This window comes from Osmerus eperlanus, chromosome 22, assembly GCF_963692335.1.
Source record: "Osmerus eperlanus chromosome 22, fOsmEpe2.1, whole genome shotgun sequence".
Taxonomy (NCBI): Eukaryota; Metazoa; Chordata; class Actinopteri; order Osmeriformes; family Osmeridae; genus Osmerus; species Osmerus eperlanus.
In genome coordinates this window covers 8,786,990-8,810,452 of record NC_085039.1, presented here as the reverse complement: position 1 = coordinate 8,810,452, position 23,463 = coordinate 8,786,990, and the positions used below count along the sequence as shown (strand labels likewise).

Genomic DNA, 23,463 nt, shown 5'->3' with positions numbered 1-23,463 from the left:
AATATGTTATATTGGTGGCGGCGGTGGCCCATAGGAGGTCTACCAGGAATGTCTTCTTCATAACTAGGTATATCGTCATGAAATGTCCTGTTGGTGTTTTGTAGTGACTGACTGTACTTATTAGGAGCTCTTGTAGGCTACAAGAAGAGACCAAGGGACTCATGTCTGGCAGGGATGTGGACTGGAATGTAAGGAACGAGTTGGGCCGCTGCCTTAATCTGCCCGAGATGGAGACAAGCTCATGGGGGGGGGGTCAGGAATAGGGAAATGGTCAGCCGAAAGTGTGATTTGGCCATGGGCCCTGTCTCCGCAGTTTCGTGGCCTGTTATAGAGTCCTCCTCAGGGCCAACAGACAATGATATTCATTTGTCTTGTGTGGACACAAGCCCTGAGGGAGTCATGTAGCTTAGCTGTACGAGATACGCCATTCATACTTATCAGTTGGATGGTGGCTTGGACTATGGTGTTATTTGTTCTGTTATTCTGGCAAATTGTAGTAGCTATTGCAGTGCACAGGGTTTCATTGAACACTATATTTGATTCGATTTTCATAAATTAAACCACTTCGGCATGTTGATTCACCCTCATTATCCACATGGCCGAGACATTTGTCGCACGGCCATTTACACCAAACTAGTTTCTGGAGGTTTTGTCCTTCAAACCCACTTTGTTAACAGCAAAAGCAATCCAAGGCTGGTCTTTCTTTGGCGAGTGTTTGCACTCCATTGCCTCCCCTTAAAGCGGGCATTAGGCTTCAATGGTGGAGGCTGGCCAAGGCCCAGCAGGCCACTGCTTCACAATGAGCTCACTGTCGAGGGACTGAGATCAGCTCCCTCTGACTGCCTCACTGCTCCTCTTCTCCAGTGCTGTCCCCTCACAGGGAGCGATGCCACACGCAGAGCTACTGTGTCCTCGTCAAAACCCAAGATGTCACCCAATCTTTCACTCTGTCACAGGTTTGTTGATGTGGGTGTCTCTGTTTGTGGACTTTGGAGGAGCTTGAATGAATGCTTGGACATTTGTGTTCCTGGTTACATGGTTGATTTGGACTATTTGAAAGATATTGCTGACATTGTTGTCTTAAGATAAACGTTGGGTTTGATTCTTGAAGCCTACTCTTCTTACAGTTAATTGGGTACAGAAAAATTGCAGTGGCGTCTTTTTAGCATGTCCTAGCCTGGCCTCCAAGGCATCCAGCGTAACAGTCATGTGAGGATGGAAAGAACATTACCAATCATGCGAAACCTACCAAACGGTCCTTATGACTGTAAAGCAATGTTACAAAAATAACTGCTCTGTGTGGATCCCCTCTCTCCACACCCCGAGGACCTCTGCCCTCAGAGGGTAATCAGCCATTTTACAATCTTGAATGGAAGTTGAGAGTCCTCTTGACTGGACTGTATCCTTCTGTGTGTCTGCGGCCAGAGAGATAAAGAGGAGGAGACATTGTTCTGAAGCCTCTGGACTGTGTCCGTGTCTCACCGAGATAAGGATGCAAACGGTAAATATGAAGGGAGAGGCAGGGAGTTCATGGGTATTGTGTGTGTTAAGGGTGTAATGAAACGGTTCGCAAAATTCAAGATGGTGTCACAAGTTTCCGATTCAGGTACTGAGAATATAATATTTCACCCAATTTAAGATAGGTTTTATTTCCCAAGTTTAGTAGGAATAGTCCAGTTGTTCTGTTTGCATTCATACCAAACCTAAAGCCACATACCAAACGGTACAATATGAATACGTTATTCATTACACTCCCAGTGTGTGTGTGTGTCATTGTATTAAGAAAATTGTGTTATGAACTCCCCCGATTTCAGATCGTGAAACGCTAGAGAGCGAAGTAGCTCAGTGAGGCTGTCTAAGGCCAAACTCCCTGCCAGTCTGAGCCAGGAAGTATCTGTTGGAGAGCAGGAAGCCCATACCGTCCCTGACGAGCCTTCCAGCTGTGCCCCAGTCACCCCGTCCCAGTCACATCTAACCCCACAGGAACACAGTCAGCACATCTCTGTCAGGTTTCCCCCCCAGGGGGTTGCTGAAAAAACCCTATCCAATAAGGCAAAACATTAACCGCAGACAGGAATAATATGTAAAAGCATACCACGATAGAATTCCACAATAAAATATCTATTTTACAGAAAATGTGGACCATTTTACCCTGATGAGGCCTCAGCTGTTTCTCCCCCTCCCCCTCCCCCCCCCCCCCCCTCAACAGGAGTTAGACCGGCGTGGCACCCTGGACAACGCAGAACCAAATTAGTGTAGTCATGGCTAAGACCATTAGCAATTCCACCAGCACACGCTGCTCCTAACGGTTGAATGATCAAACCCCCCCCCCCCCCCCACTGCCACCCCTCCCCTTTCCTCCACAAGCGTTATTTTATTCATGTATATCGAGTTAGCCGTGTGTCTAGAATCACAAATGAACTTGCGCACACTGAAAATGAATCTGCATGTTTGCCCTCTGTTCCTAAGGACAAGATGTACAAAGACACTTTTAGCAGTTGAGGATTCTATTCAGGTAGCCTTCCCCTCTTCATGTCTTGCAAAAAGTCTGACGTAGGGGCCTGTATGGTAATCACGGTGAGGTGTGAAAGGCCTTAATGTCCAAGACTCGAGGTCATGGGAAATGTCATTGGCCAGCCACCATCTGCTGAGGATGAGGTAGAAAGGAACTGGCCTCTTGGCTGAATACGGGAAATGCCATTAGGACGGGACTTCCAATAAAGCTGGTTCTACTTCTGAGTTTGGTTTTATATCAAGCTGTTTCAACTTTACCTGAAATAAACCTGACGGTGCTTCAGTCATTGTGTTAGTTTCGTCTTTGTTACAACTGATTCCTATAAATTCCTTCTAAGAGGGCCCCAGTACACACGCTAATGCTACAATGTAGCACACTGTCGACTTTCATTGAACAGTATTGTCCACTGCATGTTCAATTTAATCCACCATGTGAATTGAAGCCTTAAAAAGAAGATTGAGTCTCGATTGTGTAGTTGCGTATTCAGCAGTTAGCCACATTCACCTCATCAGCCCTAAGATGGGTTACAAGTAAAGCTCCGCTCATCTAGAAAGTTTGTTACACAGATGCTACATTTGAACGCATCATGTTGAATCTATCACTTGTCGCATCATGCGTAATCACGGCGGCAACTCAAATGTCACCTCACGTTGATTAATTGGAGCAGTTTGAAGCATGTTTAACATAGTCCAGTTCTTTTGTGCCTGGGTGAAATTCCCAAACTAATTAGGAAATTAGTTTACTAGGGTTGCAACAATAATGTACGTTTTGAATGTCTTTCAAGGCTTGCCTGGCTTGTATAGTGTGTTGAAACGTATTTATGAATGGCTTACAGTACCTTACAGGAGCCAATCTCCTTAATGCACCGTCCATCTTTCCTCCACTAGCACTCATAAATTTCCCAGATTGGATGGGAACTCATTAAGCCAATACGCAAGTGGATTCCCGGACGCCAATGAGTTATTGATGACACCAAGGGCCGAGCCCATCTTACACTAGGGTGCTTCTCCACCTCAGACACCAGAGAAGGCATAACCAGAAAAAAAGGAAGATTCTGGAAGATTCTGGTCACAGCATGGGAGTTATTGTGCTCTGCTTGCATCATGTCCAACCCGATGCTGTGGTATTCACCTTCAGTGTAGTGGAACTCGAGGTCCAGTGAAAGGGATCCTAGATGGATATCTAATCTGAGAACCCTCCAACTCTGCCAGGCATGCGACAGCCTGAGGAGACCCCGCCCTGGAGGACCAATGGAGCCACTGTTAGACCTAAACTCATTGTTCATACAGAAATATTGCTATAATGATGTGACTCAATAAGATCAAACACCCATAATTACCCATATATATATATATATATGCCTCATTAACTTTGACAAATGCCGGTGCTTCGCTCATGTGGCCGTCAAAATGATCAAATCAGATGTCCTGCGACAGACTGGCTTTGGAGGCAGTTTTAAGTAGAAGATTGAATCTCCTGATTTTTCCAGATTAGTGGAGCCAGTAATCGTCCCCAGGAGGCCTTCTGCTGCTACTGGTTTCACCTACTAATGCCATCTCCCAATATTCTGCCCATGAGACAAAAGATGCGTTCCATTATTTCATATGGAAATGTCCAGTGACAGAAGTTTCATACAGTAGCAACATCCACGAAACCAAGCGAGGGCTTTTAAGAAGGGGAGGTGCCATGATTTTAACTAATGGGGAAAGAATAAGCCCAACATGCATCGGAATGTAAAACCTTGGCTCAACTATTTCATATTGCTTTGTAGACACACTAATGGAAGCCCAGTTAACACACTAATGGACAGCGGACACGGAGGCGCCCTAATTCTCTTATTACCCCCTCTCTTCTGGAATCCAAACTAGATTAAACATGAGTGGAATTGGTACTGGGATGCCGAAACAGTGCACCAGTACAGCGTAGCTGAAAGGCTGGGAGTGGATGACAGACAACTACATACCAAGTACAGTGTTTCCCTGCTCCAGTGTAGAGTGACACCGTCCACACAGAGGGCAGCCGACTCATGCATACAGAGCTGTTGAGAGATGACAGCAGAGGCCAGAGGCAGTTACAATGGTTTTGTAACTGCAGAGTTGGACTGTCAGGGCAAAACAAATTAAATTTACTCCTTAAAGACGTAATTTGTGCTGCAAAATGGAGACCACGGTTAAAATATTTAACTTTTATTGAATTTCTTGCAATTATGCTTCAGGCACTTGTTTTTAAGATTTGATCCCACCATCGTCACTCAGTTAGGCATAATGATTGCAGTGGAAAATGTACCAAATGAAGAACAGCAACCAAGGGCAGATGATAACAATTGTGACTCCACTCTTCAGTACTGTAGGGGGTTGGTGTGGACCAACCAGCATGCACAAATAGCTTATGCAACGCAAAATCTGAAGAAAAAAAAAGAATCCAAAACGTTTTAGTTAGGGAAATCCAATCACCAGTATTGAGTTTGGTGAAAACACGACTTGGTCTGTTGACCCTATTCAGTGCCTCAGGCCTCCAGGCTCCGGTTCCTATTCAGACCATCAGAGCATAACTGGAAGGAGAGGACCGAGGCGGGCTCAGTCATTGGCTGAATGTCTGCAAACAGACCTGACCTGGCTGTCATCTCAAATGGCTCCTTCCTGCTCATCTGGTCATAAAGCCAGTGTTCTTTCTCTTCCCTTTCCATCCTCGCTGTAAATAAAAATGATGGCCTGCCCAGTTCCTAGTGCTGTGTTTCCCTGGTGACACTGAAGGTAACCTGAGGTGGTTCCACTGGAGCCAAGGGGTTTTCCACATTGCCCGGCTCAACACTATCGTCGTGTACACCACAGGCTGCTTTGCTTTCTGCTATTTGTCGAGTGTGTTCCTAGGTGGATGTGCCTACATTTGTTGACCTGTTTTAACATTGATTCAACCGCACAATGCTGGGTGAAGCATACAATCATGCGGTGGCCCCAGATTTAAGATCGCCCCTCAGACCCCACGTGGCGTCTGCCTTATCTCCTGAATGCAGATGCTTCACTCAGCTACATCTACAATGACCTTCCTGAGTATCACCAGATTTATTGAGCGGGATTCTGAACACCTCCTGAAATCCTCAATCGCCTCAGGCTGCACAAGTCTTCAAAGAAGCAAACATTTCTTCCTCCTTTAACCTTTAACCTTTTTTGAAGTTGATATTTGTGTGTCCACATGGATTCTGGAATGTTGGCTTTAACTCCTAATTTTAAATTACTTTCCACTCCATCAGCAAACGATATGAGGCCTCGTTTCAGTAAAAAAATGTTGAGACTGCTGGGCTGCCTGTTAGTGATGAGGTAAAACCTTGAGAAAGCACTGAGCCATGGAGATTGATGGATGTTAATGCTGACTGTTTCTCTCTCCCCCCCTATCTCTCTCTCTCTCTCTTTCTCATCACTTTCTTCAACAGATCGAGAGGACCAATCCATTCTTTGCACGTGAGTGACTTTGAGCCTTGTCTACTCTGCTCTTCTTCTGGGACAACTGTCAGGTCTGGGTGTGGTCCGCTAACTAGATTGAAGTTTGAAGCAATTGCTTCTTTACATCTTGACACTTTAAACAAGTTTACTTCTCTGTTCGGTGTGTAATAGGCTACCGCTTTCGTTATGTAACTCCCTCCACTGTTTTCTCTGATCAAATTATTATTCCTATTGGTACATCAGATCAACTCAACTGCGGGACGTTCACAGTTCGATCTCCTTAGATATCTGTTGTGTCCTTCCCACTTAGTGTCCCTGCAAAGGGAAAGGCAGCAAACTCCTTCCCTTCACCAGCTTGCTCTTGATTCCCCAGTTGCCTTGAGACAGACTGTAACACATTTAGCACACGCTACAGCAGCTCGCCAAAAAACAGAGCAAATTCTATCAGAATCTTCCAGGCCTCTGTAGTTACAGGGCGAAGGGGACACGGAATGGTCTGACACATAAGAGGAAGAGAGGGGGACGCAGTGGGGGGCTGAGGGGCGCGGGGGGGGGGGGGGCTGAGGGGCTGAGAAATGCCTGGCATATCTGGTACCCTCCTTGGCATCTCTCCGAACGCCCAATATCGGCAGATGACAGGAATGCAGCCGAAGGAGATGTCAGCGTGGCATCTCAACTGTCATCCTGTGTGACAGCCATACGCAGGCGACATGTAGGACAGGGTGGAGACCAGTCAGGGTGTTGCGTTTTTGCCCGTTACGTGTCTACCCTGTCCCTTATTGACTCCAGTACCACCCCTGAGATATTTGTCTTAGTCATAGGATGCCCAAGGGTTATGCCACCAGACCACGTTCATGTAAATATTTCCCTAGCCTTCATCATGTATATATTCTGAGTTCAGAGGGGAGATGCTGAGGTATGTCTTGGGGAATCATGTGAAAATGTTCATGAATCGTATCAATTTATTACTCAAAACAAGAGTGTGTATGTGTGTGACCACTGTGTGTGTTGAGTGTGTGTGTTAAACTTACAACGTGGCTCTAGACACATCATAAGCCTCACCGAGGTGCCATGTGATTAAGTCAGCCCTTGAAGTTATGGGATACCTCATCTGCAGGGCGGACCTGAGGAATCTCACACTCTTCAGTTCAAGGCCGACAACAGGGACATTGACGCCATGGCTCGTAAATACGTTGTTCACAATGGCCGCTGAGCCCAGCAGTCACACCACCGACAGCCTTTTTTGGGCTTCTTTGCCTCCACATTCTCTCCTCGACACATTCAGCCTATGCAGACTCTGAAAACAAATGTTTCGACTCTGGGTTTGTTAATTGCCGCCTGTTTTAAAGCCTCAGCTATGCTCTGCGCTTCCGAAGGTGTCACTCAAGTGTCTTGACAAGTGACCTGTAGAGCAAAACGGAGGCAAAGAAAAGGGAGACATTCTCGGGCGGTCCCCTTTTCCCTAAGCAGTCATCAACTGTGGTGCAGGGCACTGAAGCATTGCAGATTCTCCCGGCCTTTCGACTACAGCCGCTGAAGCAAGTAACACTGAAAATAAACAGTGGAGGAAGATACACACAGACCCAAAAACCGCAGCCTCATTCTGCTTGTCGGCCGTTTATTTTCATTTGATTTGAATGTGTCTGGAAGAGACTGCGGGCAGACACCAGCGCCCAAGTTAGGCCTGTCTCGAGGCAGTGGAATCTAGCAAAATATCTTGTCTTCATTGACCCCTAGACACTTGTGTTGGGCCATCTGATTGGATTCTAGCATAACCGCATGAGCCTTAATGGCATGTTATAACACTATGATAGTGCCTGAAGTATTCTGTTCCGTATGAGTTATTCCTAGTTGGATTCCTCACCTCCTCGACATTCTCTAACCGAAGGAAGCCGTCTCGTGTGTGTGTGTGTGTGTGTGTGTGTGTTGTTGTCATACACAGAGGTGAGTCGGGCGCCGGCAAGACGGAAAACACGAAAAAGGTCATCCAATACCTGGCACACGTTGCTTCCTCCCACAAAGGAAGGAAAGACCACAACATTCCTGTGAGTATCTGCCCTCTCCTCCACATCCAACGCTCCACGTTCCTCAATCTCCGCCTGGGCTTAACAAGGCAGGTCATATTTTCTTGATGTATAGTCCTTATTAAAATCCTAATGTGCTGTGTGGATTTGTCTAATAAGGCGCGACCAATGAGAGATGAGTTCTAGCAGCCCAGACAGATGATCATGTATTAATGTTCTCCCAGAAGAGCAGGCTTGTCTGATCCGCTGGTATTTAGGCTGTAGTTTATAAGGGATTAACCCACCCAACATCACCATGTCAGATGGCAATGATGGTTAATGACCAGGATCATTTACAAAGGCTGGGGGGGGACACAAGGTCAACAGCAGGTTACGTTCTACCTCAATTGCTATGCTGATGTCACAGTACTGTGATCAGTGTTGTATAAAGCATATTGTTGAAATTACGAAAACTTTATATGAATGGGCTGTACCATAACGTTGATTTATTTAGCCCTGATGTATCGAGCTGTTAGTCATTGTTTGGTCAGATTCAGGTGTATTTCGACTGAATACAGGTTAGGCGTCAACCAAATGAGTGAGGGGCGAGCTGTTAGTCATTGTTTGGTCAGATTCAGGTGTATTTCGACTGAATACAGGTTAGGCGTCAACCAAATGAGTGAGGGGGGAGGGGTCTGATGAAACGACCATGACAGCATGAGCGTGGGCACAGCCGCACCTTGCGGGAGGGCGCCGCGGCCTGCACACCCGTGTGTGTGCTCATCCCTCTAACAATTTGTATTTGTTTTTTTTTGCAACACAGCCAGAGTCTCCGAAACCAGTCAAACCACAGGCAAGTCTTTTTTAACACAACCATGTTCATGTGCATGCTAACACCAACCCTGCCCTCAGACACACTTTGGTATTTTAAGTCAGGGGTCAATTGAAGGTATTGAAGAGTGTTTGCTTTGAAAGAGGCTTGCAAGGCGGTGCCATCACATTATTATGCAAAGCGCCCACTTCTTTCACTGCAGAAGTGTACACTAGACATCTGTGCAAACTGCTGGCAAACACATTTGGGAGATTGACCTAGTCTCTCTTTTTGCCAGGCACAAAGCCCAGTTGTAAGTAAAAATCTAAACCCGGCATGGAAGTTCATCAGGCCTCCTACGGTCTTGTGTAGATGTGAATGCCTTTCCATTTCGTTTTTTAAGTGTGAAGTTTGTTTACCGTGTGAATGTGCTTGCAAATTGTATTCACACTATCAGAAAGCACTCACACGCATGACTAATGTTCGGTGAGACCCGGCAGGCATGTTTTGCTTTGTTAAATGAGCCGTTTTGCAAGACCTTTTGGAATCCTGACCATGACACTGAAGGGCGATGGAGGAGTAATCCTGCTGTGACACCTTGGGCTCATACACTAACATCTACCTCAGGGGTCAGTCTAGACGTATAACCAGGAGACTTAGTAAGCCGTTAGAATTTATAAAGCCAGTACACTAGTTTAATATTACCCTCAACGTTTTTCAATCTGAATCTGTAGGTGGTCATGTTTGAACAGCAAAGAAAATGCTAACTACACACAAGTTGTATGTCGTAGGAATTAAATGCAGAGCCATGTGAATGCTTTGGCACAGTTCCTTCAAGATTGGATAAGTGGAATTGCAGCTGACATTTACAGTTCTAGGAACTCAAAAACATTTCCATGACAACGTGACAGCCTGTCTTGATTTTTCACATTTTCATTTAGCAACGTTGTAGTCGTCTTCACCCATCATTCACTCTTCTTAGTTACTTTTGCCTTTTGCTTGATTTTGTCCTGTCTGAATCGTCTCAACTGTAATAATTATCTGTAATTGTCTTTTTTTGGTGTATTTATGTATGTGCTCCTAGTATCCATGACCATTAACACTTGTTTATTTCCATGACAACATATGAATCTGCCCATTGACTACAGAGTGGACCCCTGTTCTATGTGAGTAGCAAGTTGCTCCCTCACCTGCACTCACTAGCTCAAACCACTATGGGCAGAACATGCTGTATATGGGGGAGTTTGTCGCCACTCTGTCCACTCTATATTCAGCCCTTAATGGGTGTTCGCTGACCTGTATCGACACTTGTCTTCTATCCACCTCTGGGATATTTCAGTTTCACGTCCTGTGTTAAATGGTGTGTGCCCATTCTTACCTGTCAACCTCTGCTTCCTTCAAATATCTCGCGTTTGAGAATCGCCGAATCGGAGGAAATCTCATATAGGTTTAAAATATACACGGTAAAGCTGCGTGTTAATAAACAGGCTCTCCACTCCTGGAGCCGACAGATCCCAGTGTCAAGATTTACACCACCTGCCGCCAACAACACTGAATATGTCATACATTCCACTGGGTTGTACTCTGAGCGAGAGCCCTTTTCAGCACCTCATCGCTAAGATCTTCCCCTGCTTCCCTGTTTGGCTCCTGGGAGCCGGGCAAGCAGGCAGTACTCGTCTTTATTGAACCCCCCCCCACACTCCTCCTCCCTCCCCACCTCCCCGTGAGTTTGACTCACTGGAAAGGACTCTTGAGGGGAGCAGGGACAGCCAAGAGCAGCACTACCCGGACCTCCCTCTCCTCCCCCGGGGAGAAGGGGAAGAGAGGTGGGCCAAAACCTCCGGCAGCCCACAGGCCTTCCTCAGGCTGTCTTCACAACCTCCCACAGTGGTTGTTTGGAAGATTAAATCGTCGTTCCCCGTCATTGGCACAGTGGATTTTTAATGCATGCGTATACAGGGGAAAAGCTAAGTGGGGAGAGACTTGGCTGCAGATCAAGAAGTCTCAGGTTCAAATCCCCCCCTAACGCGCGTCGCTTCGGATGAAAGCTTAATGGAGACATCATTATAGGTCTGTAAAATCTGTAATGAAATCATTCCTCCATCAGGCTACTGACTAACAGACCAATCCAAGGTACTGTACCTGGTCACGCCAAACCTTATATGTTACGCTTTCTGGCTTTACCAGTGATGTAAAATCCACTGGGCTGTAGAACCATACCCAGAGTTCGGGGACTGACAAGAGCTGGTAATATCTGTCCAGACTGAAATCTGCCGAGCAGATGTTAACCTCTTGTCCCCAACTGGGTCCTGTGCCTCGTCTGATTTACTGGGAGAGTTTCGATTGATTCTCTTATGACCCTCCAGCTGTCGCCTCCCTTTCCTGGGGATTAGCCTTTTGACGAGGAGCTGGTTTCTGAACACTGTCAGAAGAGGAACATCATTCTGGCGTTGCAGAAAGAATGTGGGTCAGCTATTAAAGCCTCTAAATTGGATCCCCCCCCCCCCTCCTGCTGATATGGGCAATCTGTGTTTTTGAAACCAATTTAGTTTCAAACCGCCCAGTTCAGCAAACCGAGACTGGAAGCCGTTCTAGACGACGACGACAGTGTTTGATGTGGAAACCCAAGAGGTCAGTTGGTAAGCCAATGGGGCCCCTCTGTGTTGTGCGACCGGTCTGTAAGGAGGAGGAGAAGCAGGCTTTATTTAATTCAGCTCTGCCCTGTTCCAGAAGCACGAAACCCTAATGAAAGCAGCGAGTCGCGCTCTCATGTCTGGCCCCGGGCCTGCAGCCAGAGATCACATTACGCCTCTCACGTCCTGAGCGCACAGCACGCTCTCTTCCAACTTGTCTGACAGAGCCTCCTCCCCCGGCGACCACGGTGCGGCTCGCTTGACGTAATGGGAAAATATCCCACCTTGCCGCGGAGGAGAAACAAAAGGCCAAGAGCGTGTTGTTCTACGGCGGCCATCTTGGATTCCCTGGTCATGACCAAGCTCCTCGTGTGGCTTGGATGGGAACATAATGGGCCACCTGTCCAAACATCGGCGCAGGTCCGTCCTCTGTTCCGCAGCTCTGACCGTCCTGGTGTTCCGCGGGAAGGGGGGGTGGAGCACATCATTGCTCCCTGTCCCCAAGGGGAGGAGTCTACAGTGGGAGGAGTCTAGAGTGGGAGGAGTCTACAGTGGGAGGAGTCTAGAGTGGGAGGAGTCTAGAGTGAAGACTGACGCTTCCTGATTGGGCGGCGTGTTCCTCTGACCTCTGTTCACCCCTTTCCACTGCTCCGCTTCCTCAGGATCTCTGTCACCGGCCTCCACTTGGACGCCTCACTGACACTCGCTCACCCATTACTGCCGGCCTCTCCACACTTCATAAACCACACAGTAATAATACAGCTGCATGTGGGACCCGAAACGTCTGTGGGTCGGGTGATTAGGCCGTCGTTCGTTTGCTTGCTCGTGTGCTTGTTATAGTGGACACGGGCCAGTGCAGTAGACACTTGGAGAGATGGAAGTAGCGTCGTCGTTTTCGGTTTGATTATTCATTAGTGACTTAACAAGAAAAAGTCATGTCACACGTACAGTACACATAGGACATTATCTTCTTATCGCAACACTGACATATTTGAAGAAAGCAGACAACTTCCCTCATTTTCTTTCTTCCTGCGTGTCATTATCTTTGACAATAGCTTTGCTTGTGGCTGACGTTCAGGGAATAAGTTGGTATTTCCATAGAAGGGTCAAAGTTGTTAGTGTGGGAGGTTAGGGTGGAATACATTCAGGCAAGAAGCACTATGGTCTATTGTGGGTCTCACTCTGTCTTTCTCTTTCTATTGACCTTTTTATTTAGCTGCTTGTTTACTGATAGTAAGAATAATGTATCCTTTGTACGATATTAAGAAACATTCCTTTAGAGTTGCTTCAGGAGTCTTAGTTAAGTGTTTTCAGTCTTTGAACCGATTGTTTTTAACCGTCAAACTTTGGGAAAACTTATCTTAATCGGGAAACACAGAGTAACAATAATCATTATTATCTACCTGCATGTTTTTGTTTTGTCATTGGTCAGTATTAAATTGACAGTTTGTTTTGGTCTGGTTTAAACCCTGTGCTGTGGTGTTCCTCAGCTGTGTTGGGGAGCATGTGTGCTTCGACACAGCTCTGTCCTGTAACGTCTGATCTGTTTCAGGGTGAGTTGGAACGTCAGCTCCTACAAGCCAACCCCATCCTCGAGTCTTTCGGCAACGCCAAGACGGTGAAGAACGACAACTCGTCGCGTTTCGTAAGTGGGGACCGGCCGTGTGTTCAAACGGGGGCCTCTCCTTTTGCTGTCGTTTTCCTCGCTTCCCTCGTTTCTCCGTCATCCCGGCACCTGAATGGGATTTATCCGGCATGTGTTGACATCTTCTGAAATTCCTCAACGCTTTGAGCTCGAGCAGTGAGGGAAATGGATGCAAAGGAATTTGATTATCCTGCTTTTCCCCCATGTGTCATTACACAGAGGTATCCCAGCTGGACAGTCTGCTTCTGCCTCTTAGCGTTTTAATGCTCTGGGTCCAGTTTAGACCCACAGTGGGTCTAAACTGGACCCAGAGCATTAAAACTGGACTGTGTACAGTACAGCAGTGGGTCTAAACTGGACCCACTGCTGTACTGGACCCACTGCTGTACTGTGCAGAGTACAGCAGTGGGTCCAGTTTAGACCCACTGCTGTACTGTAAACAGTCCAGTTTAGACCCAATGCTGTACTGTGCACAGCCCAGTTTAGACCCACTGCTGTACTGTGCACAGTACAGTTTAGACCCACTGCTGTACTGTGCACAGTCTAGTTTAGACCCACTGCTGTACTGTGCACAGCCCAGTTTAGACCCACTGCTGTACTGTGCACAGTCCAGTTTAGACCCACTGCTGTACTGTGCACGACTGTGCCGACCACCACAAACATCCGCACTCACGTCCAGGCTGGGGGACAGTCAGCAGGAGAAGAGAGACCTCCGAGTGGGATCATAGAGGGATCAGGGGTTTCTTTATTGTTGGGTAACTCAGAGAAAAAGTAGGAGGGGGGGGGGCATCTTAATTATCTTTAGATGGAATTCCCATTGAAATCCTGGTTTATGTGTCTTTGCTACTACACTTAAAGCAGAAATGCAAGGACTCCGTCCCCTGCGTTGCTTAGTGTGTGTAGCTGATCCCGGTCTCCCGCTCCTCCATATGAATAGAATAGAACCAGACTTGTCTTGCCGCAGGCTCCTGTTGCCCTGAGCTCAAGCCTCGGATATCTATGGGATAACAACCTATGTTGGCGGGAGGTTCAGTTAAACCGTGTGAGATGGGGCCCGTCGTTGACTCGTTTTTCCTAAATCTCCCCCTTGCATCCTGTCCCTGACTCTTCCGTCGTCTCTCTGCGTCTACAGGGGAAGTTCATCCGGATTAACTTTGACGTCACCGGATACATCGTCGGGGCCAACATCGAAACTTGTATCCTTCCGAGACGCGCAGGAGGTTTTCAAGTCGAAAGTCAGACAGTATGTCACAGTATCACGTTGTGAAGCCCCTGTCCTCAGTCCTGCCTGTGTCCTTGACCAGCGCGCGTCAGACCTGCTGGAGAAGTCCAGAGCCATACGTCAAGCCAAAGACGAGAGGACCTTCCACGTCTTCTACCAGCTGCTGGCTGGGGCTGGAGAGCACCTCAAGTGTGAGCATGAAGATCCATCAATAAACCCTGTCTACGCCGAGAGCTCGGTGCAATGCCTTTCGATCCATAATGAGTAGATATTCGAACTACGTGCATTTCACTTGAGGTCTACTTTCTTTCAGTGTTTTAAGAAATAGATACATTTCCTAAGTAAACCGAATATGTTGTCATTTAACCGTATTTGGAGAGTTTCCACCAGTGGAACGGTATCCAGTCCAGCTCTCCAGAACAACCGTCTCCTCCTCCTCCTCCAAATCCCTTAAGCATCTGTGTAAACGACCCCACCTGTGCGACTCTGAATGGGATCTCCATGTCCTCCCCTGTGCACGTGCAGCGGACCTGCTCCTGGACGGCTTCAACAGCTACCGCTTCCTGTCCAACGGCAACATCCCCATCCCGGGCCAGCAGGACAAGGACAACTTCCAGGAGACCATGGAGGCCATGAACATCATGAGCTTCGCCCACGACGAGATCCTGGGTGAGGGCGTAACCACGGAGAAGCGCGCCGTTGCATCGATCAGGAACTCGTCCTATAACAAACGGTGGTGGAGATGTTTTGAAGATGTGCGTGACCTTTTTTTTTTGTGTTTTTTTGGTCACCTGCAGCCATGTTGAAGGTGGTGTCCTCTGTGCTCCAGTTTGGCAACGTCATCTTCAAGAAGGAGAGGAACACGGACCAGGCCTCGATGCCTGAAAACACAGGTAGTGCAGGCTACACGTGCCTATGCCTATACACACACACACACACACACACACACACACACAGGCCATGTCCCTCCCTCCCCATAACCCTCCATACCTCACACTGAGCACCCTGCGTCAGGCTCTAATGGCTTATCCTGTCCCCTGGACTGGTCAACCCCCATCGAATAACATCACTATTAAGATTCCCCCCCCAATCATCACCACCCCGTTTTAATCCCCCACGAAAAATGTTACGCCCTCTCAGACCACGTGTGGTGCTCCAAGGAGGCTGAGGGGGGTACAGAGAGGGGGGGGGGGGGACAGGGGGGGGGGGGGGGGCTGTACTGAGGGGCGGCCCGGCCTGTTATTGCCCAAATGTGGAAAGCACCGTCTCTGCAGGAGCAGATGTTTTCATCAGGAGAACCCAGCTCTGGCTTAGTGACCGTTGGAGAGCGACGCTCTTTCATTCCTTTGGCCTTTTCCACAGGGCCCCCACTGTGTCTAATTCAACATCTCTCCAGCTCCATTCGGAATGAAAGATGAATGTCATCCTGGGGTATTTTGAAACGTCCTAAATCCTGTTTGTTGACTCTTGCGTGTCACAAAGGGCTCGAGCTTAACTGCCCTCTGCTTCAATCTCCTGACATAACTCAGAGCTACTGAGCCCAGTAGAGAGCGTGACTCGAACGCTATTTGTTGCAGGGGTTTTTTTCCTGACTGTCGTTAATAGTAAATGTCTAAATTGAGAGCGGTAGTGACTGGTTGCTGCTGTCCATAGGGAGGTATGAACCACCTACCATTTGTGGTTCTGGTGGTCTGAAGTTGTGGTCTCACTAAAATACCTTCTGGCTCTGGCTTTTGTGTAGTAGGAATGCGAGATTGTAAAGTTAGTTCCTTGGTCTATAACCGTTTTGTGAGCAATAACCGGAATGTTATGGCCTGTCCTTTCATTCTGTCACATCTTAAATTCCAACTTTTTCCCCTTTTCACACATTCCTCGCTATTGCTTTATCCTTTCTATCCGTTCTCCTCACCCCTCCCAGCTGCCCAGAAGCTGTGTCATTTGTTGGGGTTGAATGTGATGGAGTTCACCCGGGCCATCCTGTCCCCCAGGATCAAGGTGGGCCGAGACTACGTCCAGAAGGCCCAGACCAAAGAACAGGTACATCTCCCTCTTGGCTGTTTCTCTATCCCAATCCCTCTCTCTATATGTGTCTCTCTCTCTGTCTTTCTCTCTCTCTTGCTGCCTCTCTCTCTGTTTGACTTTCTCTCTCTCACACACACACACACACACACACGTGCAGTACATAGTTCAGAACCTTTCGTTTGTTCACTCATCACTCATGGGCAGAATTGCTGACTTCAGATAGAATAATAGTACTGTTTGCTGTGGGTGTGTTGTATCTTAACTTAGCAAAACCACAGCCAAGGGCAACAAACCATAAAGTTTGACCACTGATGGATTTACTAGATATGGTTGTCACACCAGTCTTTGTTTACTCAGTCCTGAACATTAAATCCCCATGTTAGTCCATTGCAAATTTACCTTTTTGTCTGCATGGAGTTTCCTCGATCACGGTTTAAGGAGAGATATCCATCTCACTCTCCCTTTCATTGTATCTCCCTCTCTCTCTCCCCCTCCCTATCTCTTCCTCCCTCTTCATCGTCATGTGCGTCCAGGCTGACTTTGCGGTGGAGGCCCTGGCCAAGGCCACGTACGAGCGCCTGTTCCGCTGGCTGGTCCACCGCATCAACAAGGCCCTGGACAGGACCAAGCGCCAGGGGGCCTCCTTCATCGGCATCCTGGACATCGCCGGCTTCGAGATCTTCCAGGTACGCAGGACACGCAAAGCCGAGACCTCAGACGGAATCTTTTAGAGCCCCCGTGTGTCAGACGGTTCCCTCAGCGCCGCGGGGTAGCTCCGCACTGGAGACGGTAGTGAACTCAGACGCTCGCACGCTCTGTGAACCATGAGGAAAGCTGAAAGAGTCAGCCCCACGCAGGCCTGTTAATCTTCCCAGGCCCTCTGACAGCTGGCCCTCCTAGAGTCATGATGGCAGCTTTGGGTTGTTGAGCTTGTTTTGAGGTATTACTGCCAAAACGACAAGAAAACAAATCTCACAGTCCATGGATCGTATCGTGAAAGAAAACAGAAATCCATCCAGCTTTTCGATTTTTGTTTTGACTTGTCGCTCTGAAAGACGAAACATAATAATTCAAAGTTCAAGTCTGTGTGGGCAGCTGATGCCAATTCTAACTAAAAGCGTCCGGCATTCCCCACAATGTTCTACTAAGATTTGGGATGGTAATCCACTGTGTTAATCCTCGTGGGCAAGTTTGTGAATCCTCAAGTCAGAATGAGCCTAATATAACTGTTACGCTTCCCTTTTTTACTCTCCTCTACAGCTGAACTCCTTTGAGCAGATGTGCATCAACTACACCAACGAGAAGCTCCAGCAGCTGTTCAACCACACCATGTTCATCCTGGAGCAGGAGGAGTACCAGCGGGAGGGCATCGAGTGGAGCTTCATCGACTTCGGCCTGGACCTGCAACCCTGCATCGACCTCATCGAGAGACCGGTAAGAGTGTGTGTGTGTGTGTTTGTTTTTTTTTTCTCAAAACCAACCGACATTCACTGATATTTAAAGAGCGTTGTTGTCTATGTTCCATTCACCGCTATCGCCCTCCTTACCCATCTCACCACCCGTCACGGGGCCCTCCCCATCAGGCCAACCCTCCCGGAGTCCTGGCCCTGCTGGACGAGGAGTGCTGGTTCCCCAAGGCCACGGACAAGACGTTTGTGGACAAGCTGAGCCAGGAGCAGGGCACGCACACCAAGTTCCAGAAGCCTCGCCAGCTCAAGGACAAAGCTGACTTCTGCATCATCCACTACGCCGGCAAGGTACGCTCAACCCACATATCAGGCCGAAAAAATGGTCTCGATTCTCCATTAAAACGGCTTGTTGTTGGGGGTTGGTTTATTCGTTGAATAGCCGGGATAGGGTGACGTGAATCAGTCTGGCTTCTGACTCGCATCTACCTGGCCAACCCCACAGACATCCACACAAGGATACTGATCTGTTGAGCCATCGTGACGCTAATGAACGTGGACCCCATTAGGCAGAGCATTTAGAACAGCACCGATCTGCCAAATGACTTGCTGTAACCGTCCATACGAATGCGGTGTGTGTTACATGATTGAAAGCCCAGCTATACACAAATATTTTTCCATTTCACCCGTCATGGGATCTCTCTCGTGTGGCGTTGTCGGAGACACATCAGGTCCTTTTTTACGAGGCTATATAACGTGAGCTAAAGGGATTTGTCTGTCCCTGTTCCGTGTCTTCCCACTTACTTTTCCCCTATCATCCAACTCGTCTTGTCAGCAACTCGTAACCTTGACGCCTGTTAGTCGCAGTGTTCCAGCGCAGGATTAGACCCCCGGCCGTTCTGGCCGCCGTCCGCGCCGCTCCGTGTCGCGCAATAGAGTGACCACGTTCACCACGGACGGGCTTCCCCGCTGTGCGAACCACATCTGGTCACCGTGACGTGGACGCTGCCGTTGAAACGTTCCGTTCACGGGGATCCAAACAGGCAGTGAGCGTAGGCTTTGGAAACCGTTTTGTGACGCGACATCTCCAGGCTATTCTTGAAATGCCCCGAAGGGTCTCTAGATGTTCCACAAGGTTTTGTTGTTCCACTCCTCTGTCCAACGTGGAACGTTCCACTCCCTCAGGTGGACTACAAGGCAGACGAGTGGCTGATGAAGAACATGGACCCTCTGAACGACAACGTGGCCACTCTGCTGCACCAGTCCACCGACAAGTTTGTGGCCGAGCTCTGGAAAGACGGTAGGCCCCCATCTGCATCCAAAGAAGTCAGGTGGCTGAGCGGTTAGGAAATTGGGCTAGTAACCCTACTTGCCTCGGGGGGAATGTCCCTGTACTTACTGTAAGTCGCTCTGGATAAGAGCGTCTGCTAAATGACTAAATGTAAATCAATAAGGAATGAAAAGTCCCTTTGGGACTACAAGCCGACTTGTTCATGTACCGTCCTTGATGTTTCATTCTGGAATAGTTAGTTTGAATGTTTCTGTAAATGCGGAGGTAAGAGATGTTCCTTTTAGTTTAGTAACCACTGTGATGGGGCAGGTCTGTGTTTGTGTGCTGTTTTGTTCATTTGTCCACCCGTCCCCCCCTGTTTCTCTCTGTTGTAGAGATTCAGAACGTTCAAAGGGCCTCATTCTATGACAATGTCACTAGCCTCCATGATCCTCCAGGTGAATGACTGGCGATGACTTTGCTCTAGGTTGCCATGCAGTAGGTTCCATGCTTACCCAGCGCATCGTGTAGCCTACTTCCGGAAGCTTCCATTGCTTCTAGGCTGCATGGCACAGTGTTTCAGTAAGGACTGGCAGTGGCTAGACACCCAACATCAATACCTTTCAGCTTTCCTCTACTCATCAACCATGCTCTTAGGTTGCAATACTGCCAGGGATAAACTAGATGTATTGCCATAGTTTTTATTTTAGAATTTCACAACCCAGTAATGGTCAGAGTTGGATACCGCAACGTTTAAACTGCCCCTTAAGAATAGTGGGATTAATCTGAGCTTTTTACCTTGGGCAACTCTGACAACAGTTGGTGTCATGAACCTTGTATGGTCAGAACCACTGAAACACAACGTGCTCAGGCGCCAGTGCACCTTTTTTCTGGGATCCTGCCATTTTCCTTGAAGGGTCTTATCCCCTCTACTTCAACTTACTAAAGAAAGATTAATAGCATAAATTTTCCGCTTTTCTTCTGCTAGTCAAAATCCCAGTAGCAGGGAATTGGAACCATATGGAACTGACTTGGCATTTGTTTTGGCCCCGTGTCTACTCTACGTCAGTGCAGTAGGTCCCGGCAGTGGGAGCACATCTAAAGACTACATGGTGAAATTCTAGAACTTTCCACAAGTTTACGGTTACACTGAAATTAACCATGATAATTTACATTTAAATGTTTTGAATGTAACGTCTTCCATACTGGCTCGGGTGAAAGCAACAGCTCATTCGTTTTTCCCATGTGTCTTCTACCGCGTTGAAAGATTGTGAAGCTTAACCCCAAACATGTGCCTCTTATATCAGATTTGCCCGATGGGCAATGGACAGCCACAGTGTGGCGGTTGTGGAGGTTGTCTCAGCACAGCGGCAACACAACCTAAAATGACGTCTTTAGGGAAGGTTATTAGCCAGATTAAGACAGATTATAAAACACAGATGACAATGGAGAATATAAAAACACAAAGGGTAAAGACAGTTTCCATACATTTCCTAACAGTTAAGATGTAAGACATTGAACGCTTTTCTTTTCTAAAGTCCACAAATCAATACCCAATATAAGTAAGTAAGTAAGACTTTATTTATATAGCACATTTCATACAAGAATTGTAGCTCAAGGTGCTTTACATAAAATCAATAAAAACAATAATACAAGTGATAAAAGTAATAATTAATAAGTATGCCAAAACTCTTATTGCTGTATAAGGTTGCTGAGAGGAGTAGGCTAGTATGAATCGTAGTGGTTTAGTCACCAGCACTGTTCATCATCATCATCTTAAGCCTGAAGGAAGATCCAGTACAGTAAATTTGTTAAAATATATAACTTTATATTCCCGTCTACGAAGGACAAATGCACAGCCTTTGATTTCAGCATCTTTTAGCTCCAGGTTTAGCTCCTCCCCTCACTTCCCTTGACCCCTACAGGCGCTGCTGGCATTCTAGTCGTAGGTCCTCCTTCATCTCATCCATCCCCACCTGCAGCTGCCATCGCCCGTCCCTCCATCTCTCCCACCTCTAAACTAACCCCCTCCGTCTCCTCTCTCAGTGGACCGCATCGTGGGCCTGGACCAGGTGGCCGGTATGAACGAGACGGCCTTCGGCTCCACCTACAAGACCAAGAAGGGCATGTTCCGCACGGTGGGCCAGCTCTACAAGGAGTCCCTCACCAAGCTCATGGCCACGCTCAGGAACACCAACCCCAACTTCGTCCGCTGCATCATCCCCAACCACGAGAAGAGGGTGAGGCGGCCGCAAGCCTACGTTTGGAAAATACGTGTTTGTAGGGCATGGCTGCTTTATTGGGATTGAGACTGTGTAGAGGGACAAGCAATGTAAATGAGAGGGAGAGAGAGGGGAAGAAAGTGCACGGGCTGGAGTCGAACCCAGGCCCCTGCGGTAAGGCCTCAGCCTACATGGTATGTGCACTTACCCAATGAGCCACCGGGGCGCGACTACAGCAGCCCCACAGACTGATAGACGTCGGTTGTTGTGTTTCAGAACTGATAAGTGTTCAGGGATGAAGTGCAGGGTATGGTTTTAAATAATCAAGTGAATAATCAACTGGGTCGGTTTATCCTCCCTGTCTCTCTCTCTCTCTCCCTGTCTCTCTCTCTCCTCCCCAGGCTGGGAAGCTGGAGCCCCACCTGGTCCTGGACCAGCTGAGGTGTAACGGGGTTCTGGAGGGGATCCGCATCTGCAGACAGGGCTTCCCCAACCGCATCATCTTCCAGGAGTTCAGACAAAGGTGACCGGCCAAACAAACGCCTCGTGCACCACAACACGATTCCTACGCTGATCCATAACACAGATATCATTCTCACAATGAAGGACAGAGGCCTTAAAGTGGAACATTTGCTCTGTTTGTTGTTCCCAGATATGAGATCCTCACGCCCAACGCCATCCCCAAAGGCTTCATGGATGGGAAGCAGGCCTGTGAGAGGATGGTAATGGGCTTCTGGCTACCCTGCCGACCTCTTCATCTGGGATCAATCCAAATTAAGCATACGGTCTATAAAAATGCATTGGATGTGGCTCTTATTCCAGGCTCTAAAGTCTTCTTTTTTTTGTTGTCTATGTTGCAGATCCGCGCTCTGGAGCTGGATCCTAACCTGTTCAGGATCGGCCAGAGCAAGATCTTCTTCCGGACGGGAGTCCTGGCTCACCTGGAGGAGGAGAGGGACCTGAAGATCACCGACATCATCATCTACTTCCAGTCCGTCTGCCGGGGCTACCTGGCACGCAAGTGAGTTTCCTCCTGAGCCCAATGAAGATCTGTCAGCGGGTGAGTGTTCCCTGTATGCAGGCAGTACAGGAACACCACAAGTCTCCCTTGGCACGAGCGTGGGCCCTCTTCTGAAAACAAGCTAGTTTTGCATGCATTAGCCTTTCGAAGTGACAAAGTGACCGAGGGATTTGTGCCTTTTATTATTTTAAATATCGACATGCAGCTAAGCGCCCAGGCCGGATTCGAACCCAGCTGTAAAGCCCTTAGCCCATGTGCCATGCGCACTTATCCCACCTGGGCACCCCACCTAAAAGGTATCTTGAGTCCTGACAAGTCTCTTGTGTGTCTCTCCAGGGCTTTTTCCAAGAAGCAGCAGCAGCTGAGTGCTCTGAAGGTGCTGCAGAGGAACTGCGCCGCCTACCTGAAGCTACGCCACTGGCAGTGGTGGAGGCTCTTCACCAAGGTGTGTGTTTCGCTTTGTGGATGTGTGTGTGTGTGTGTGTGTGTGTGTCTGAGTGTCCCAAGGTCAGCCTCAGTACCTTACCTGACCTGCCTGTCTGGTCGTGGTCTCCCAGGTGAAGCCCCTGCTCCAGGTCACCAGGCAGGAAGAGGAGATGCAGGCCAAAGATGAAGAGCTGGTCAAGGTGAAGGAGAGGCAGAGCAAGGTGGAGAGCGAGCTGGTGGAGATGGAGAAGAAACACCAGCAGGTAAACACCTGTCATTACACGACCGCAGATCGAAAGGGCATGCTGACACTCTTGTGTTATCATTAAGGCTGAGACTGTGGCTTGAGAGATGACTCGCTAAAACAACATTCTGATGGCGAGTTTTGACCCACACGAGGTATCCTGGGCACAGAACTCGCCCAAGCTAATCTAGGCTTCCTTGCGGTGGTTTCAGTCCCTATTGAGAGTGGCCACTCGTCTCACTGGTCTTCCTCTGTGGTTCCACAGCTCCTGGAGGAGAAGACCATCCTGGCGGAGCAGCTCCAGGCCGAGACGGAGCTGTTCGCCGAGGCCGAGGAGATGCGGGCCCGGCTGGCGGCCAAGAAGCAGGAGCTGGAGGAGATCCTCCACGACCTGGAGTCCCGGGTGGAGGAGGAGGAGGAGAGGAACCAGGGCATGCAGAACGAGAGGAAGAAGATGCAGACACACATCCAGGTTGGGACGAAAGGTCTTCGAGTAGGACAGGAGCTGGTGTAATCACAGGCTCCTGTCACAAATAACGCACACACGTGTATGCACACACCAGCAGAGTGTGGAGTGGAGACC

The 23,463-nt window shown here is 48.3% G+C and overlaps 1 protein-coding gene across 1 annotated transcript in view; it reads left to right on the top strand.

Annotated features, from left to right (window-relative positions):
* Positions 1-23,463, top strand: part of LOC134008795 (myosin-10) — a 48,687-nt gene that overhangs the window by 13,172 nt on the left and 12,052 nt on the right. The window contains exons 4-24 of the mRNA XM_062448323.1: positions 5,946-5,973; positions 7,898-8,000; positions 8,782-8,811; positions 9,918-9,935; positions 12,955-13,047; positions 14,180-14,243; positions 14,362-14,460; positions 14,795-14,938; positions 15,067-15,162; positions 16,188-16,306; positions 16,825-16,977; positions 17,552-17,725; positions 17,875-18,048; positions 18,883-18,997; positions 21,014-21,207; positions 21,591-21,712; positions 21,842-21,911; positions 22,050-22,210; positions 22,547-22,655; positions 22,768-22,899; positions 23,146-23,352. Coding sequence (XP_062304307.1) covers positions 5,946-5,973; positions 7,898-8,000; positions 8,782-8,811; positions 9,918-9,935; positions 12,955-13,047; positions 14,180-14,243; positions 14,362-14,460; positions 14,795-14,938; positions 15,067-15,162; positions 16,188-16,306; positions 16,825-16,977; positions 17,552-17,725; positions 17,875-18,048; positions 18,883-18,997; positions 21,014-21,207; positions 21,591-21,712; positions 21,842-21,911; positions 22,050-22,210; positions 22,547-22,655; positions 22,768-22,899; positions 23,146-23,352 — 2,405 coding nt within the window. The remainder of the gene's footprint in view (positions 1-5,945; positions 5,974-7,897; positions 8,001-8,781; positions 8,812-9,917; positions 9,936-12,954; positions 13,048-14,179; positions 14,244-14,361; positions 14,461-14,794; positions 14,939-15,066; positions 15,163-16,187; positions 16,307-16,824; positions 16,978-17,551; positions 17,726-17,874; positions 18,049-18,882; positions 18,998-21,013; positions 21,208-21,590; positions 21,713-21,841; positions 21,912-22,049; positions 22,211-22,546; positions 22,656-22,767; positions 22,900-23,145; positions 23,353-23,463) is intronic.